Source organism: Scylla paramamosain, unplaced genomic scaffold (assembly GCF_035594125.1).
Source record: "Scylla paramamosain isolate STU-SP2022 unplaced genomic scaffold, ASM3559412v1 Contig1, whole genome shotgun sequence".
NCBI classification, from domain to species: Eukaryota; Metazoa; Arthropoda; class Malacostraca; order Decapoda; family Portunidae; genus Scylla; species Scylla paramamosain.
Window position 1 is genome coordinate 4,997,501 of NW_026973666.1, and position 20,000 is coordinate 5,017,500.

Below are 20,000 nucleotides of genomic sequence, written 5' to 3' on the forward strand. Positions count from 1 at the left end.
TCTCTCTCTCTCTCTCTCTCTCTCTCTCTCTCTCAGAAATACCTAAGTCTATGTTATTTCTTTTCAATTTTCCTTGTTTCTACGCTCGTTTTCTGTAATTTCCGCGTTTTCTTCAACCCGTTCCCGTTTTCTGTGTTTCAGGTGAGAGTCGATGCCTCGTTTTCTCATTTTTTTCATTTTAATTCTCTAAAATATAGAAGTCTACGTAAATTTGTCTCCATTTTCTGTAATTTCTTGTCCGTTTTCTTTTTCTTTCTATAAAATATCCAAGTTTACGATAATTTCTATCAGTTTTCTTCAATTATATGTTCTTTGCTATTTTATTTATTTGATTATATATATATTTTTTTAGTAATTATATGCCTTTTTTTTTTCTCTCTCTCTAAAATATATTAAGTCTACGCTGATTGTTCTCCATTTTCTATAGTACGACTTTAATATCCCCGTTTTCTCTCCTTAGACAAACCACAGAAGACATTAATTTCAGTGTATTGTATTTAACTAATTATTTTTTTACGGTTTATCTTTTTTATTTCCAAAAAAATACATAAGTGTACGCTAATTCCTCTCCATTTTCTCTAATTCCACGCCCGTTTTCTTTGATTCCAGGCGCGCCATGAACGGGGAAGATGATATTGGGTACCAGGTGGAGCTGTTTGTATATGACTTAAGTAAAGGAATAGCCAAAACCATGTCGCCCGCGTTATTAGGTGAGTGTGCGTGCGTGCGTGCGTGTCAGTGCGTGGAATTACAGTATATAATTATTTATCTTCATTGTCTATCTTCAAATTAGCGTTTATTTTAGTTATATTTAATTTTCGAGGGTTTTTCTTTTATTTATATAGTTCCCCATTGAAATTTTCCGTTTTCTTTGTAAATTTGCGTGCGTGAGTGCGTGAGAGTAGTGTGTGTAGTGTATAATGGTTAATTTGTCCCTTTCTTTTAATGTTATATTAGTTTTATTGCTGATAATCTCCGGTTTTTGTAATTTTGTTTACTTTCTCATTTAAATTTCTCGTTTTTTTTTATTTATTATCTTTGTATATGCGTATTTGTGTGTTTGTGCGTTAGACTATCGTGTATAATCCTAAATATTCAGCCACTCTTTACTTCATTATATTTTCCTATTAACTTCTCGTTTTCTGTAAAATAGTACCGTCACCCATTAAAATGCCACGTTTTCTATTACCTCCATCCCACACCCTCCATTATTTTCCCAGATTTCGCGTGCAATAACCCTCTAAAGCACCCGGATGACGTAGGGAACAGACGCCCACACCCTTCTAGCATGTGTATATGCAGTGCGCGGGCGTGTGGGTTTTGCCAGACGCCCACAAGACGCCCACAACTGCCTCTACCCTCTTTGACTCTCCCACTAGCCAACCACCGTGGCCATCTATTTTTGTATCTGGGTTTATTTATAATACAGCTCATCTAGAAGCTTCCCAACCCTCCTTGCCGTGTCTAGCCACCGCCCCTAATGTAAACCCCTTACATTTGCTCCTCATGGTATTCTGTGGCACGAGGAAGAGCGAGATAGTATTAATTATGTCGTATATATCTCAGCTAAGTCGGCCATCTTGTGCAAAAAGGAATCAGAGAAAACGGAGGTATTTTATCGGTGACTTATGTAAACTTTGATCTTGTGTATTATTGTAGTTACTATTACCGGTGCTTCAATATGATCTTTGTTGGCTTCTTCCTGTCAGGTAAAGAGATAGAGGGCATTTGGCACACGGGCGTGGTGGCGTACGGGCGAGAATACTTCTTCGGGTCCGGAGGAATTGAGTCTTGCCGTCCGGTAAGTGACAGAGAGAGAGAGAGAGAGAGAGAGAGAGAGAGAGAGAGAGAGAGAGAATCACAAATCCCTTTTTCTACTAAATTATTTGTTTATTTTATCTATATTTTTCTTTATTTTTTCCCTTCCTTCCTTCCTTCCTTCCCAATAAAGCAAGAACCATTTTCCTCTAATAATTAAACCTGCAAAATAACGGTAACAAAAAAAAAATGTCAATTATCGTACTTTGTGGCACCGTTGAAAAGAAGGATACGTTTTGAATTCTCGCGCGCTTTTCAAACATTTTTTTTTCCTATATATTCATCTTGCAATAATTATAATGAAGAAACTGAACAATGAAAATGAAAAAATGATTAAGATACTAAGGAAAACAATGAATAATAGTTAAAGTTAAAATAGATGAAAGAAAATATTTAGTATACACTTAAATTTGACTTTGGGCATGAGAGAAAACGTAGGAGAGGAAGAGAGAGAGAGAGGGAGAGAGAGAGAGAGAGGAGAGAGAGAGAGAGGGAGAGTGAGAGTTCAGTGCCGGCTCAACCCTCGTGCGGTCACCAGCAGCTCTCTCCCTTCAAAGACAAGGTGCGCTCTCTCTCTCTCTCTCTCTCTCTCTCTCTCTCTCTCTCTCTCTCTCTCTCTCTCTCTCTCTCTCTCTCTCTCTCTCTCTCTCTCTCTCTCTCTCACACATTATAGTTGTATTGAAAAGACAAATACACACTTGCGTCTCTCTCTCTCTCTCTCTCTCTCTCTCTCTCTCTCTCTCTCTCTCTCTCTCTCTCTCTCTCTCTCTCTCTCTCTCTCTCTCTCTCTCTCTCTCTCTCTCTCTCTCCCCGTATAACAATTTAATAGCCACAGCTTTGTCACCCTCTCCCTTTTCCTCTCCCTCTCTCTCCCTCTCACTCTCCCTCTCTCGCGTAGGACATTCACCCTAACCAGGAAGAGGCCCCCCCCCCTCTACACACTCTCACTCCCCCCTCCCCCTCCACCCCCATGTCCTCATTCTAGTTAAATTTTGTCCTGTTCTCTTCCTCTCTCCTAAATAACTCTTTTTTTATATTTTCTTATTTAATTTTTGTTTGGTTAAGTTAGGTTAAGTTAGACTGCACGCGCACACACACACACACACACACACACACACACACACACACACACACACACACACACACACACACACACACACACACACACACAGTAACAGCCTAGGTAATATATATAGCTGGCTTGTTGCCCCGTTGGCTCTCTCTCTCTCTCTCTCTCTCTCTCTCTCTCTCTCTCTCTCTCTCTCTCTCTCTCTCTCTCTCTCTCTCTCTCTCTCTCTCTCTCTCTCTCTCTCTCTCTCTCTCTCTCTCTCTCTCTCTCTCTCTCTCTCTCTCTCTCTCTCTCCACATGCTTTCCTCCAAGAGAGAGAGAGAGAGAGAGAGAGAGAGACTGGCAAACTTGGCGGTAACTCTCTCTCTCTCTCTCTCTCTCTCTCTCTCTCTCTCTCTCTCTCTCTCTCTCTCTCTCTCTCTCTCTCTCTCTCTCTCTCTCTTTCGTCTTCATATTCTTCTATATTCTCATTATTATTCTGAAATGTCGTCATTTTCTTTATAATTTCACTACTACAACAACCACCAACACAACACATAACAAAATTTAATAATAACCATAAAAATAACAACAGTACCACCACCATCACCACCTCTACCACCACCAGCGCATCCATCATCATCATCATCATCAGCCTGTACTGAATCCGCAATTATTCCTCCTTTTCCAGGGCGGCACCATCCTTGGGGATCCGGACAGGGTAGAGGAACTTGGCGAGTCCCAGGTGCCCTATCAACTGTTCCTGGAGTACATATTTGGCTTGGGAGAGGCTACCTATAAGTGAGTCTTGATCTTGATCTTGTTTTTAGCTCCGTTGGAAAAGTCGGGGTTTAATTTCTCGTTATATTTGCGTGTTTTTTTGTTTTAAGTTATTTATTTTTCAGTTTTCTTTGGTTATTTATGATGGAATGTTATTTTAAATGGTCTAATAATTCATCAGTAAGGTTTGGTTTATCGTTTTATTGACTTTTGTTGTGATAGTTCTGTTTTATCGCTTTTTATTTATTTATTTATCTATTTATTTTTTATTTTTTTTCATTGTCTTATGATGAAATTTGCTGTTTGGCTTTCCGGTATTCAGTTGAGAAGATATATTTACCTGTTTATATATTTTTCTATTGTGAAAGATCTGTTTTATCGCTTCTTTATATCTCATTTCTATTTTCCTTGTGTTTTTTTATGCTAATCTCTTATCTAAATCCCTATTACTGAATTTAGATGCATTATTTATTCAATTAACGCGCGCAGTGTGGCCAAGATGTCTTCCGGCGTACGGTTTTGAAATCTGGCTTCTGTACGTGGGTAGAAAGACGTCCATCAGCGGTAACTGTTCCCTTGTGCCACGCCCAGACTCCTTCGTTAGGCAGCACCACCCTTGCTCAGATACACGAGGGTAACTAGACATAAAACAGGAAAAAGATAAATAAATAAAAGGGATATATTCATGTACGACAGTCTCGGTCATGGGGTACGAAGGATGCATTATCGTACTCTGGCAGCCTCCTCCTCCTCCCCCACCTCCCAGCCACCACTGCGTCTCGACCCGTGCATGCGCCACAAAACACTATTAATCACACATACATAGACCAGTAATACAACACCAGTAAGTATATGAAATAACTGCTTTTGAAATAAAATAAAATAGACAAGAAAACTGCCGGTGTGGATATGTAATATATATTGCCATGCATGGATTCAGACAAGTTGCTGAAGTACGATAATAGCTTTTCCTCGCCAATATATCACCATTAACGACGAACAGATCAATATAGCGGATACCAATAAATAAAATAAATTCCGAAATTCAATTAATAAGCGAAATAATCAATAAAAACTGCCTCATTAGTTAAGATCATTTTCAATTCCTAGTTAGACGATTTTTCGTAATAATTTATAAATATTAATAGTATCTCTTTATTCAGTCTTATATTACTGTGAGAGAGAGAGAGAGAGAGAGAGAGAGAGAGAGAGAGAGAGAGAGAGAGAGAGAGAGAGAGAGAGAGATTGCACATAAACTTGTCTTAATCTCTATTTTAAAGCGAGAATGCATTGTGATTTAGTCTCTCTCTCTCTCTCTCTCTCTCTCTCTCTCTCTCTCTCTCTCTCTCTCTCTCTCTCTCTCTCTCTCTCTAAATTTGCTTCTGCCCTAATTTCATGTTATCTTAGAGAGAGAGAGAGAGAGAGAGAGAGAGAGAGAGAGAGAGAGAGAGAGTGACCTTGTAGAGGGGACATAGCTTGGCACTGACTCACATTTTGGCGCCCCTACCTTAGTGAGAGAGAGAGAGAGAGAGAGAGAGAGAGAGAGAGAGAGAGAGAGAGAGAGAGAGAGAGAGAGAGAGAGTCATTTATCTTACCTTATTTCCTCTCGTCCTCTCTCTCTCTCTCTCTCTCTCAATCTATTTTTTATCTATTTATTTATTTATTTATTTATATATATCTACTTCCTTCCTTCCATCCTTCTTATAATAATAATAATAATAATAATAATAATAATAATAATAATAATAATAATAATAATAATAATAATAATAATTTCTGTAACACCTCGCCGAAAAAAATAAACAAAAAAAACAAGTAAAAAAACAACAATAATATATTTTTTTTCCATCATCTAACACTATTTCTATCACTCGCGGTTCAGTCTAGTTACATTGCTTGGGTTTAAAAGCTTCATTTGAACTGCGCATGCGTGGGTGAGCGTACGTGGACCAATTGCCTTTCTATTCAGCCCACAGTCAGTCAGCATTTCCTACCAAAGACTGGAAGATAAAGTTCTCTATATTTTATTTATTTATTTATTTATTTTTATCGTTTTAGTTCAAATGACTGGCTTTTCAAGGGTGTTTTTACGGTTCCAGTGGCAGATTAACAAGATTTCTACATTATTGACAGGGGAAAGTCTTGAAAACCCGGCTAGGCGTGTCAGTGGCTTGGAAAATAGTTTTGGTGAAATTATACGAGTTTTTAAGGGTGTTTTTATGGTTCCAGTGGCAGATTAACAAGATTTCTACATTATTGGCAGGAGAAACCTTGAAAACCTGGCTAGGCTTCTCTGTGGCCTTTTTGAATGTGGTTAGCTTCGTCACACACACACACACACACACACACACACACGTTGATTTCTTGTTACTGTGTGTGCGTGTGTGTGTGTGTCCTACCGTGTTGCAATCTTTTCTACACTCACACTGAAGAAATGCTTAAATTCCTACTCATTTTAGCCTCAGAACCTCAAATTTCAACGCATCTTGACTACGGTAGCACGCCAGTCCTGTCTCCTTCTAATCTAGCACTGAAGAAAGATTTTACGTCATCTTCTCTACCCTCACACTGAAGAGACGCATTAATTTCTACTATTTTAACCCCAACAAACTCGAACATCAATACATTTAGACCACAACAGCCCGCTAAATTTGTGTTCTTTGTGAAGTTCAGCTCTAGAAATGACTAAAAAGATGACGGGGCCTTGGGGAACTCCGCTGCACTGGACCGCCAAGTTGTCTGACGGCTTCGCGCACCGCCTCTTGTTCCGTCCGTGTTTCCAATATCATGTTTCTCCTTCGCTCTCACACGGAACACACATATGGGCAGAAGATGAAAGAAATTGTTAAAAAAATGATAAGTTTTCGGTAATCAGAGGAAAACTTCGCCCGCGCTTAACAGGGTGCTTCAGAAAATTGTATCAGCTAAGGGCTACAGGGTGTGTTGCTGGTGCCAGAGAAAAGAAACGTACAGGGTGTCTCAGAATGCTAATAAGCCACATTTTCATTGACAACTTACAGCGTAGTAGCTTCAAAAGACGTACAGGGTGTTTCAAAAAGTTACGAACTCATTTTCACCCACAATTAACAACGCAGGTACTGAAAAAGACGTGTACAGGGTGTATCAGAAAGCTAAAAATCTCTTATCTCTATCCTCCCACGCAAGCCTGGCACTACAAAAGAACAGGGTGTCAAAAAAAATAAAAACCATCATTTTCACCCACAACTAACAACGCAGGTACTGAAAAAGACGTACAGGGTGTGTCAGAAAGCTAAAAATCTCTTGTTTCTACCCTCGCACGCAACCCTGGCAATACAAAAGAACAGGGTGTCAAAAAATATAAAAACCATCATTTTCACCCACAATTAACAACGCAGGTACTGAAAAAGACGTGTACAGGGTGTGTCAGAAAGCTAAAAATCTCTTATTTCTACCCTCGCACGCAACCCTGGCACTACAAAAGAACAGTGTGTCAAAAAAAATAAAAACCATCATTTTCACCCACAACTAACAACGCAGGTACTGAAGAAGACGTACAGGGTGTGTCAGAAAGCTAAAATCTCTTGTTTCTACCCTCCCACACAGGCCTGGCACTTACGATCTGTTCAAACACAACTGTAACAACTTCTCCGACGAGGTGAGTCAGTTCCTGTGTGGGCGAGGCATCCCTAAACACATCTTGCAACTTCCTGACGAGGTCCTCAACACGTGAGTAGGCTTGTGGTGGCGCTGTTAGTGTGTGTGTGCTGGTGCCTGCGTTGTTTAGGCCCGTAGCCCCCTGGTAGTCTTGTTAATATGTGTGTTTTGGGGTGTTTTGGGGTGTTTTGGGTGTTTTGCGTGTGTTTTTGGGTGTTTTGGGTGTTTTGGGGTGTTTTAAGTGTGTTTTGGAGTGTTTTGGGTGTTTTGGGTGTTTTGCGATGTTTTGAGTGTGTTTTGGGGTGTTTTAAGTGTGTTTTGGGGTGTTTTGTGTGTGTTTTGCGATGTTTTGAGTGTGTTTTGGAGTATTTTGCGTGTGTTTTGCGATGTTTTGAGGTGTATTTTGGGATGTTTTGAGTGTTTTTTGGGATGTTTTTTAATGTTTTGCCTTTTTTAATGTTTTGTTTAATGTTTCGTGTTGTTTTTTTCTTGTTTCCATGTACGTATCTCGGTTTCCCTTTGTTTTTTTGTGTGTCTGGAGTGTTTTTTTGTGTGTCTGGAGTGTTCCATGTACGTATCTCAGTTTTCATGTACGTATCTCGGTTTCCATGTACGTATCTCGGTTTCCATGTACGTATCTCGGTTTCCCTTTGTTTTTTGTGTGTGTGTGGGCGTGTCTGGAGTGCTCTAGGGTGTGTGGTTAAGCCTTGAGTGTGTGTGTTGTGTTGTCAATTCATTTGTAGCTCGTATTTGGTGTTGCATTGTGTGTTTGTGTGTTTTTTGTGTGTTTCGTGGTGTTTGGAGAGAGGAATGCGATTGGTCTTTTTTTTATCTTATTTATTTATTTTTCTATTTTTTTACGTATATAATTTGAGTTTTGCGATTATTACTATTATTTATTTATTTATTTATTTATTTATTTATTTAGTGTGTGTTTGTGTGTGTGTGTGCGCATCAAAACAAGCTCAAACAATGTACTGGATTATCAACATATCACCTGTTTGACCCTGATGTGACCTCACGTGACCTTACTAACAGGTAGATAGATAGATGTTCACGTGTTTGACCTGATTTGAGCTTGCTTTGACCTTTCCTGACCCTCGTAACAGATAGATAGATAGGTAATAATAATAATAATAATAATAATAATAATAATAATAATAATAATAACAACAACAATTATACTAACAATCCTTCCTTGCGTGTGTGTGTGTGCGTGCGTGTGTGTGTGTGCGTGCGCGCAGGCCCCTGGGACAGATGTTGGCACCAATGTTGGCATCCCTCCAAATATCTGGCACCGATCCTCTCTCCTCCTCCTCCTCCTCCTCCTCTTCCTCCTTCCCTCCTCCTCCTCCTCCTCCTCCTCACTAACAAACACACACACACACACACACACACACACACACACACACATTAGTTTCAATTCTCCTTATTCATGGTGAGAGAGAGAGAGAGAGAGAGAGAGAGAGAGAGAGAGAGAGAGAGAGAGAGAGAGAGAGAGTGTGTGTGTTTGCTAAGCTCGTACTTTTAGTTCTCTCTCTCTCTCTCTCTCTCTCTCTCTCTCTCTCTCTCTCTCTCTCTCTCTCTCTCTCTCTCTCTCTCTCTCTCTCTCTCTCTCTCTCTCTCTCTCAATAGATCTTTTATATGATAGATAAATTAGGTAAGAAAAAGACAGACAGACAGACAGACAGACAGACAGACAGACAGACAGACAGACAGATAGATAGATAGATAGATAGATAAATAGATTCTCATAATTATAAAGTTGAGAAATAACTACAATTTCAGCTTAACGACCCAATTGGATAACGAGGCTTAAGGGTAGTTTGTGTATGAAAGGGTTGAACTAGTTTGGTTGGAGAGGCTGTGTGTGTGTGTGTGTGTGTGTGTGTGAGGGAAAGACTGGTTAGTTTAGTTTAACACACACACACACACACACACACACATTCTTCTTCTCCTCCTCCTCCTCCTCCTCCTCCTCCTCCTCCTCCTCCTCCTCCTCCTCCTCCTCCACTCCGGAAGAGCAGCAACGCCCATGGTACGGTAAATATGTGTGTTTGTTTGTCAGTTTGTTTGTTCATGCTGTAGAAACTAATAATAATAATAATAATAATAATATTAATAATAATAATAATAATAATAATAATTGCAATAATAATGATAATGATAATATATTTAGTTAATGAAACAACAAAATTATAAGCAAAACAAAGAAACGTAATTTAAGTGACCTTACCTGACCTGACCTGACCATTGTATTTAAGTGACCTAACCTGACCTAACAGGAGGAACGTAATTGAAGTGACCTGACCTGACCTGACCATTGTATTTAAGTGACCTAACCAGACCTAACAGGAGGAACGTAATTCAAGTGACCCCGACCTGACCTGATCAATGTGTTTGTGTTTGTGACCTGACCTGAGGAACGTAATTTAAGTGACCTGACCTGACCAATGTGTTTAAGTGACCTAACCTGACCTAACAGGAGGAACGCAATTTAAGTGACCCAACCTGACCTGACCAATGTGTTTAAGTGACATGACCTGACCGCCCGTGACCAAAGATGACCTGACATACCCCAAGTAGAATAAAAAAAACGAGAACTAAAGAAAAACAAAAGAGAACCTCACCTGACCTGACCTGACCTGACCTGACCTGATCTGACCTGACCTGATCTGACCTCACTTCCCCAACAGACCACTCGGCGAGACCCTGAGCTCCGTAGTGAAGGATCTGGACATCAAGTCATCGGGGTCAAGGAAGATAAATTTCGCTAACTACAACAACAACGTTCACACATTTGTCCCGGGGGAATACGGCAGGCAGCGACAGCAGCAGCAGCAGCAGCACCAGGGCAGGAGTGACTCACCTGACCTTGAGTTGGAGAGGTTGAATCAAGCCATCGATCAAGTCAGGTCAGCTTAGAGAGAGAGAGAGAGAGAGAGAGAGAGAGACGAGAGAGAGAGAGACGAGAGAGAGAGAGAGAGAGAGAGAATCTGTAATCATGAAAACCTCAGTAACTTGCACTAGAACCTTGAAAACACCCTTGAAAACCCCAGTAACTTTCACTAGAACCTTGAAAACCCCAATAACTTCCACTAGAACCTTGAAAACCCCCTTGAAAACCTCAATAACTTGCACTGGACACTTGAAAACCCCAATAACTTGCACTAGAACCTTGAAAACCCTTGAAAACCCCAGTAACTTCCACTAGAACCTTGAAAACCCCTTGAAAACCCCAGTAACTTGCACTAGAACCTTGAAAACCCCTTGAAAACCCCAATAACTTGCACTAGAACCTTGAAAACATCCTTGAAAACCCCAATAACTTGCACTAGAACCTTGAAAACACCTTGAACACCCCAATAACTTGCACTAGAACCTTGAAAACCCCTTGAAAACCCCAATAACTTGCACTAGAACCTTGAAAACCCCAGTAACTTGCACTAGAACCTTGAAAACCCCTTGAAAACCCCAATAACTTACACTAGAACCTTGAAAACCCCTTGAAAACCCCAGTAACTTGCACTAGAACCTTGAAACACCCTCGAAAACCCCAATAACTTACACTAGAACCTTGAAAACCCTTGAAAACCCCAATAACTTACAATAGAACCTTGAAAACATCCTTGAAAACCCCAGTAACTTCCACTAGAACCTTGAAAACATCCTTGAAAACCCCAATAACTTGCACTAGAACCTTGAAAACACCCTTGAAAACCCCAATAACTTACACTATAACCTTGAAAAACCCCTTGAAAACCCCAGTAACTTGCACTAGAACCTTGAAAACACCCTTGAAAACCCCAATAACTTACACTAGAACCTTGAAAACACCTTGAAAACCCCAGTAACTTGCACTAGAACCTTGAAAACACCCTTGAAAACCCCAATGATTCAATTTTCGAAAGTCTAACCCCAGTCTGACCCACCCAAACACTTTATTAACACTTTCTGCGCACCACAGACAAAACACACTGCGCCTGGAGGACCGCAGGAACTCCATCAACGAGAAGGTAAACAAACACGACAAGAAGAAGAAGGAGAAGCGAGAGAAGAGAGATAAAAAGGAGAAAAAAGAAAAGAAGAAGAAAAAGAAGTCTCGGTCCACTTGTGACGTGCCAGAGGGTGTGAACGGGGACCCCACGACCTCCACCTCCACCTCCACCCCCTCCACCAACCCCAAACCTCCTCTTTCCAAGCCCCCTCTCCCCCCAGCCACCCCTCCCAGCACCACAAGGGAGGAACAAGGAAGTCGATCTCAAACTCCCTCGAAAATCCAAGTTCCTGAGGTCACTGTCACCCCAGCGAAGGAAGGAGGAGGAGGAGGAGGAAGAGAAGGAGGAGGAGGTGGAACAGAGGTAGAGAAGGAAGAGAGGAAGTCACCGCAGCCTGCCACAGACCCACAGACGCTGCCACAGACCACAGAGGGGGAGACAAGTTCACAGATTGCCACAGACGAGAAAACAGCGGTAATAGATACAAATTCAGACAGTCAGGCGTCTTCACAGCCAAACACAGACGCACAGACAGACGCACACCCAAGCACAGACGCTAGCAAAGCCCCACAGCCTAGCACAGACATACCCGCACAGACAGAAGACACAGCCACAGAGACAAACGAAGCTTCACAGGGCAACACAGACACACAGACAGACTCACAGACCACCACAGAGTCTGCCACACCTTCACAGACCACCACAGACTCTGCCACGCCCTCACAGACCACAGACGCAACACAGTCCACATCTACCCCGCAAACCGATACAATATCTCCACAACAGTCCACCACAGACGCACCAGCATCTCCACAGCCTTCCACAGACGCACCAGCACCTCCACAGCCTTCCACAGACACACCAGCACCTCCACAGACCACCACAGCACCCTCAAACGGACACACGAACGCACTCACACCTCTAGAATCAATTGAAGAGGAACAGGCAGCGCAAGAGGTTGAAAGAGAGGAGGTGGAAGAGAACAGGATGGCTGATCAAGAGATTCCAGAGGTGGTGGAGGGAGTGGAAGGAGTGGAGCCTGAACCAGAACCTCAAGGCACCTCTCCACCTCCACCTGCGGAGCCAGAAGTGGAGAGGGAACCGCCAATAACCTTCCGTGATTATTTAGATGTGAGTAAATTGAATTCCATGTGGCCATTTTACCCAGCTAACATTCCTCCTCCTCCTCCTCTTCCTCTTCCTCTTCCTTATCGTTCATCCTCCCTACCTCCTCCTCCTCATCCTCCTCCACTTCCTCTACGCTCCACACGCTCCTCCTCCCCTCCTCTCTTCCTCCTTTCCCCTAAGTCCTCTCCTGTAAAGTCTTCCTCTTCCTCCTCCTCGCCTCGTCATTACCACCTCTCTTCTGCACAGTATACCTCTCCTCCTCCATACCTCTCCCGCTCCTCCTCCTTCTCCTCCTCTTCCTCCTCCTCCTCCTCCTCTTCTCTCATCTGGGGTTCAGAATACGGAGATTTTCATGTTTCAATTTATTCTACCTCTTCTTCCTTGTCCTCCTCTCGTTCCTCCCTCTCCTCCTCCGCCTCCTACTCCTCTTCCTCCTCCTCCTCGACCTCCAAGAAGGACTCCGTGCATAGTGACTTGAATAACAACTTCGATAATTCTTCTCCTCCTCCTCCTCCTCCTCTTCCTCATAGAGCGAAAACAGCCCCGTGCATTCATTACCAGTCTCCTCCACCTCCTCCTCCTCCTCCTCCACCTCCTGAGATACCAGATCGACCTCCTCCTCCTTACCCTTCCACCACCTCCTCCTCCTCCTCCTCCTTCCTCTCCCGCTCCTCCACTGTCGCGTCTGGCCTGTCTCTCTCCTCCTCCTCCTCCTCCATCATGTCGTTTGGGTCATCGTATTACATGCTGTACGTTCTTGACCCAAATGATGCGACCCAGATACGCCCCAGGACCCCGCAAGACCTCCCATCCTCCCCCTCCCCTTCCCCGTCCCCCACGTCTTCCCCTACCCCCTCCCTCGCCTCCTCCGTGGGCACTGTGACCCCAGATCTTCCCTATTTTGATGTGAAGGATAAAGATTTTCGTAAACTGTCCGGCCTTTCAGTTTCCCCATCTCCTTCTCCGTCATTAATCTCCCATTCCTCCTCTCACTCCTCTTCCTCGACTCTCCAGCGCATGTCTACCTCTCCTTCACCTCCTCCTTCACCTCCTCCGTCACCGCCTCCTGCAAACACACGCTCCCTTCCATCATCTCCTCCTCCTCCACGGATTCTTCCTTCACGTTCAGCCTCTCTCTCCTCCCTCACCTCCCTTCTCGCTGGCTTACCTCCACGCCCTCCCTCCTCCCTCGCCTCCATTTCTACCTTCAGCCTTGCCCCTCCGTCTCATTCTGTCACCCCAGCCTCACGCCCCCAGTCGCGCCCTCCCTCCTCGGATTCTATGGTAATGCTAACACCACCGGGGGAGGAGGGGAGGCCTGGGGTGCTGGTAAGGCCTGTCCCCTCTTACAACCTCAACCTTTCCACCTCCCCGCCCCCCCTCGCCCCAACCATCTATCGCCTGGGCCCCCCGCTGACTGCCGCGCAACAGCCACGAGTCATCACAACCTTCGATGCTTTAATTAAGGTGGGTATTTGCTTGCCTGCGCCTCCTCCTCCTCCTCTTCCTCGTCCTCCTCCTCTGCTTCTTCCTCGTCTACCACAGAAAGGGTTGTAGTGTAGGTGGCCACATTGTTGTAAGTGTGTGTGTGTGTGTGTGTGTGTGTGTTTTTTTGTTATTATTATTATTATTATTATTATTATTATTATTATTATTATTATTATTATTATTGTTGTTGTTGTTGTTGTTATTGTTCTGATATATTTGATTATATTTTTAAGCGTATTTTCAACTATTTCAACTATTTTCAGTATTTTCTAAGCATTTTTTATATCTTCGGCAATGATTGAACCTAAAAAAAAGTCTAAAAATGTTCTAAGCTTTGTTTTGTAAATCTTAAATGTCGGGTTTTCTTGCCCTCCCACTGGTCTCCTTGCCCTGTCCTCCTCCACATGCCCTCCACAGCCTTCCCACTGGTCTCCTTGTCCTGTCCTCCTCCACACACCATCCCCAGACCTTCCACAGCCTTCCCACTGGTCTCCTTGCCCTGTCCTCCTCCACACACCATGCCCAGGCCTTCCACAGCCTTCCCACTGGTCTCCTTGCCCTGTCCTCCTCCACACAGCATCCCCAGACCTTCCACAGCCTTCCCACTGGTCTCCTTGCCCTGTCCTCCTCCACACACCATGCCCAGGCCTTCCACAGCCTTCCCACTGGTCTCCTTGCCCTGTCCTCCTCCACACAGCATCCCCAGACCTTCCACAGCCTTCCCACTGGTCTACACCCTCTCCCACACCCCCTCACACCCTGACTCACCCCAGCGCTCTTCCACAGGCTAGAGAAGAGTTCGAGTGCCTGGTGGGGGTTCTCGGAAACATGCTAACGCCAGAGGAACAAGCCCACCTTGAGGAACTACGTGCTTATGTACTTGATGACGAGGGCTCCTGGGCACTTGGGGAGAATTTTAGCAGTCTCCTTGGCAGAGTTTTTCACGATGGTAATGTCCCAGACGAGGCGCGGGTGCATCTGGTGAGGGTAATGGCCGCCGCTGCACTTAAAGATGATGTCATTTTGTTGCTTCACCAGGACAGACGCGACCATACCATTATGAATTATGCGAATAGGGTTGAATTTTTAAGCCCTGATCAGCAAGAGGCCCTCGCGCTGTTTGTGAGTATTGTGGGGGCTTTTTGGGGTGTTTGGGTGCCTGGGAGTACTGTAGGTGGGGTGTTTGGGGGTGTGGGTGTTTAGTGGTGGTAGTGGTGGTGGTGGAGGAGGATAGGAGAATTAGTAGTTGTAATAGTAGCAGTGGTGGTGGTAATAATGATAATAATAGTAGTATATAATTTATTAAGAGAATTATTAACACTTTTCAATGTTAACGCCACACGGGGAGAGAGAGAGAATCAATATAAATAAGTGAATAAATAAAAAAAGCAAGAAAATAAAGAATAAACAAACTGAAATAAGTGAATCAAGAAACAAGTAAAAAATAATAATAATAAATAAATAAATAAATACTTTGAAAAATATATATTAAAAAACCCAATCTCACCCCTGACCTTACGTGACCTCACCTCAACAGTTCTGCAACATGTTTGAACACGTGAGCCCGTCTGAGTGGCTTCTGTACATCTCGGAGTGGCAGGATGGCAGCCAGGCCACCTCCAACATCCGGGTCACCACCAAGATTGCTGTCAACGCCCTGCTCAACACCAATCCCAAGGTGAGAGAGAGAGAGAGAGAGAGAGAGGGGGGGGGGTCTGTGAGAGAGAGAGAGAGAGAGAGAGAGAGAGAGAGAGAGAGGGGGGGGTCTGTGGGTGTGAACACACTGTGGAGCTGAGAGAGAGAGAGAGAGAGAGAGAGAGAGATAAAAAACCACAGGAACACACAGAGAGAGAGAGAGACGAGAGAGAGAGAGAGAGAGAGAGAGAGAGAGAGAATAAAAAACCACAGGAACACACACACACACACAACCTCAGGAACCAATCAGTAACCTCACTTCTTCTTCTCCCCCCACCACCCACCCCCTCCACCCCCCAGTGCCAGGAGTACGGGTCAGCCATCATGTACAACCTTGGCACAAAGGAGGTGAAGACCGTGGTATTTGATGACGTGGCCCCTGAGCTGGCCATGGCCATCCTGCAGTTCTTCAGCACACACCCGCCTGAGGAGCTGCTGTGGAGAACTATGGCTGCCCTCTGTAGGTGAGTATGTGTGTGTTTGTGTGTGTGTGTGTGTGGAGAGAGAGAGAGAGTGGAGAGAGAGAGAGTGAGTGTCTGTGTGAGTGAGTGAGTGTCTGTGTCTGTGTGAGTGAATGAGTGAGTGTCTGTGTGTTTCTCTCTCTCTCTCTCTCTCTCTCTCTCTCTCTCTCTCGTCTCTCTCTCTCTCTCTCTCTCTCTCAGCCCCACAGTCCCTGCCCCACAGCCCCTTACCTCTCTCTCTCTCTCTCTCTCTCTCTCTCTCTCTCTCTCTCGTCTCTCTCTCTCTCTCTCTCTCTCGTCTCTCTCTCTCTCTCTCACTGACTCTCCCTCTCTCTACAGGTTCACATATTCCTCCACTGAAGTTCCTGCGCTTATTAAGATGATCGGACCGGAGCCCTCCACTTTCCGGGGCGCCAGTGAACGAGTGGATGCTCTGGTGGAGGAGATAGACGCTAAATTGAGTCGTGTTAGGGCCTTTTGAGACACGCACACACACATGCACACACATATACACACACACACATATATAAAGCTAATATTTTGTAAGGATTTGTTATTTTCTACGGCTTTTTTTGCAGTTTGATATGAAAAGGATTTAATTTTTATCTTTTTTTTGTTTTGTTGTTAGAGAGAGAGAGAGAGAGAGAGGGGGGGGTTAGGAGGAAGAGGAGGTTGTCTCTCTCTCTCTCTCTCTCTCTCTCTCTCTCTCTCTCTCTCTCTTTCTCTTCTCTAGTTCCCAGCTTTGCATACCACCACCACCACCACCACAGCCTCGATAAATATTAATAGTATGTATCTCAAAATTCTGTGTCGTTTTGCTATGTGGGTTTCTATAAATGATAATTATATACTCAAATAAACCTGAGAAAAATTATGAGGTTCAAAATTTTGCTTCTAACCCCCAAAAAATTATTAGGATTTTGTTGAGAAAGTGATGGTTTAAAATTTTGTTTCTAATCTCCCAAAAAATATGACGATTTTGTTTGTTTTATTAATAGAATGAGAGAATTACTTGTTAAGGGGATTACAAGTAGGTAATTAGTGTTTATTTGATTATACGTATTATTTTCATCAGAATTATATAGCTAAATGTGAAGGTAGTTATTAAAGGTGTATATAGATAAGTTATTAAGAAGTTATATAGAAGTTATTAAGAGTTATAGAAGTTATTAGAATTACATAAATATAACAATGTAAAGGTAATTATTCAAGTTATATAGAGAAGTTATTAAGTTATATGGAAGTTATTACAAATTATATATAAAAGTTGAAATTAATATATGAAAAAAATTATTCTCTCGTCATTCTATTAAATAAATCTCAACAAAAACGGTGAATATTATCAAATCATTCAATTTATATTCTTGTGTTAAAAATTATGGCTGAATATTGTTACTACGTCCTGCTTGGCTTACGATCATTTACTGTTTATTCCTGCTCGTCTTTTCAAAATCAACAATATTTATGTTAATCTGGAAAAAATATATATATATATATATACTTGTAAACTCAAAAAATGCTGACCTCACACACACACACACACACCCACACACAATTATCTCGATACAAACACACGCAGTCTTGACGTAAACACACACACACACACACACACACTTAATAAACACACATTTTAACACACAAACACAGGACAAACTAAACTATAAATAAATAAATAAATAAAAAAAAGATGTATACAGTTTTTAGCATTAATATTTCTGCTTTCTCACTGCCAGCACACACACACACACACACACACACACACATGCCAGTCTCCTATATCATCAGCTCAGTGGATCCCAAACAAGCCTAGTGAAGTTAAAGGTACATGCGTAATATTAATATAAACTTGTTGGCAACTTTACGTAATCCTGGCTTTCTTGTGGCTTATCCTCCTCTTGCTCAAATGTTCCTGTGTGGGGGATTGGTTGATTTTATTGATTTATTTTTCGTTTGTAACTTGAAAATAACTTGATTAATTTATGTGAGTAATGATAGGTCTTAATAATTTCTTCTGTTTTTTTTTTTTTAATGTTATTTGAAAATATTTGTGATTTATTTTTTTTTTCGAGTACGTCAAAAAATATTTACGTAACTTTATTTATTTTTTGTTAAAATAAAGAAAATATTTACATAATAATATTTGTTACGTGAAAATATTTGCGATTTCACGTAACAAAAATATTTATATACATCTTTTTTTATGTTTAAGAGAATATTTAAATACAACAATAATCGTAATGGTCTTAAATGTTGATTTTTCACTTGTGATTTAAAATATTTACGCAAGATAATGACACCAACTATCTTAATCAAAAATAATTCCAATAACAATAATAATAATAATTTTTTTCCGTTTATAACACTCAAAAAAATAATTACACAAAATAACAACAGTGTAAGCGTTTTCACTTGACTCATAACTCAGAAATAACGAATAACTGACAAAATATACGTAACTTTTTCATTAATCACTGCTAATGAGGTCTTTCGTGCACGTTAACAAATATGAGATGGTCATTTGTTTTTCTTTCATTTATAATCCAAAAACTACAAAATAATCTATAAACTACGTAATATTTTTTCTTTCATTTATAATCCAAAAAACTACAAAATAATCTATAAACTACGTAATATTTTTCCTTTCATTTATAATCCAAAACTACAAAATAATCTGTTAACTACGTAATATTTTTTCTTTCATTTATAATCCAAAACAAAATAACTCATAAACATACGTAACTAAATAACGTAACCAACACTTCCTTTTGATAGCTTTACGAATATAGCACTGTCTTCACTTCCTTTTACGTCTAACCCAAGAATACTGACACATTAAATAACAGTCAATATTTCTGGGACGCGAAACACTCATTAAGACTCGTACGCCTAATTATTTGTATATATGGCTTTGTAAACACCCTTTTCCGTACAGCAACACTTGTATGTGAAATAATTGTGGTTTTAACTCTTTCACTGTGATTAAGCACCTCATATTTAGGGAACCGGTGCCTCAGTGGGCTTTTTAATTATTTATCTATTTATTTTATTAAGATTTTTGTTGCCCTTAGCTGGTATCCCTTCTATGTGAAAATAAATAAATAAATAAATAAACTCTTCAGGTAACAGAATCTTAACGAACAGCGATACAAAAGAAAGAAGTTAATTAAAGATAGATTTAATTATTTCTTTTAGCTAATATAATGTACGTGAGAAGGAAAAAAGTTAACTAAGGATATAGATTTAATTATCTTTCAGCTAATATAATGTACGTAAAAGAATGAAAAAGTTAACTAAGGATAGATTTAATGATTTTTTAGCTAATATAATGTAAATAGCAATACTTCAATGGCTGGTAATGAGCGAAAACTGGACTACTTTGCAGTGGAAGTGTTAAAACGTATCTCTTTAGTAAGTAATGAATGAATAACTATTAATGTTCCTTTTTTTCTATTCATAACGAGAATATTTTTACGTGGGGATATTAATAATGTTTTTTAAGTGATTTTTTTTCTTTTTTTCAGCAAGCAGGCAATAATAGCGTTTACGGATCACATAGCTTTTGATTAATAGCTTGTAATGCTAATTTTTTTTTTTCTCGTACAGTGGTTTACAAGTGCTTCCTATTTCGGCTTTTTTTACGTATGACGATTTTCATACATAGCTACTAATGTTTTGTACTTGATTCTATTGTATTTATTTATTTATTTTTTTTTTTAACAGTAGATTTTACGTCTCAAAAACAAAAAAAAATATACATAAAAAAATTTCTACCTGTTCCTCCATAAATACTCAATTTTTTTTTTGTATTCTTCCCAAAACACTCAATTTTTTCCGTACTCAAAAAACAAAAAATAAAATCTTTACGCATTCTTCTCCCAAAACACTCAATTTTTTACGTATTCTCAAAAAAATATGTATTCTTCCCAAAAACACTCAATTTTTATGTAT

At 41.2% G+C, this 20,000-nt stretch overlaps 2 protein-coding genes across 8 annotated transcripts in view; one reads left to right on the forward strand and one right to left on the reverse strand.

Annotated features, from left to right (window-relative positions):
• Positions 1-20,000, forward strand: part of LOC135095760 (uncharacterized) — a 29,476-nt gene that overhangs the window by 8,993 nt on the left and 483 nt on the right. For 3 of the 5 annotated variants that reach the window (XM_063996842.1, XM_063996843.1, XM_063996841.1), the window contains 10 exons: positions 610-710; positions 1,710-1,801; positions 3,558-3,667; positions 7,232-7,354; positions 9,979-10,197; positions 11,250-12,411; positions 14,683-15,018; positions 15,434-15,574; positions 15,892-16,055; positions 16,392-20,000. The exon at positions 16,392-20,000 is cut by the window's right edge and continues 483 nt beyond it. In XM_063996842.1, the coding sequence (XP_063852912.1) occupies positions 610-710; positions 1,710-1,801; positions 3,558-3,667; positions 7,232-7,354; positions 9,979-10,197; positions 11,250-12,411; positions 14,683-15,018; positions 15,434-15,574; positions 15,892-16,055; positions 16,392-16,533 (2,590 nt within the window). In that variant the 3' untranslated portion in view covers positions 16,534-20,000. The other 2 variants (XM_063996845.1, XM_063996844.1) reach the window with 2 other exon arrangements.
• The window catches only part of LOC135095762 (aminoacyl tRNA synthase complex-interacting multifunctional protein 2-like), a 14,720-nt gene continuing 11,070 nt past the window's right edge, over positions 16,351-20,000 (reverse strand). For all 3 annotated transcript variants that reach the window (XM_063996848.1, XM_063996846.1, XM_063996849.1), the window contains one exon: positions 16,351-16,485. The gene's annotated coding sequence lies outside the window, so the exon portion shown is untranslated. The remainder of the gene's footprint in view (positions 16,486-20,000) is intronic.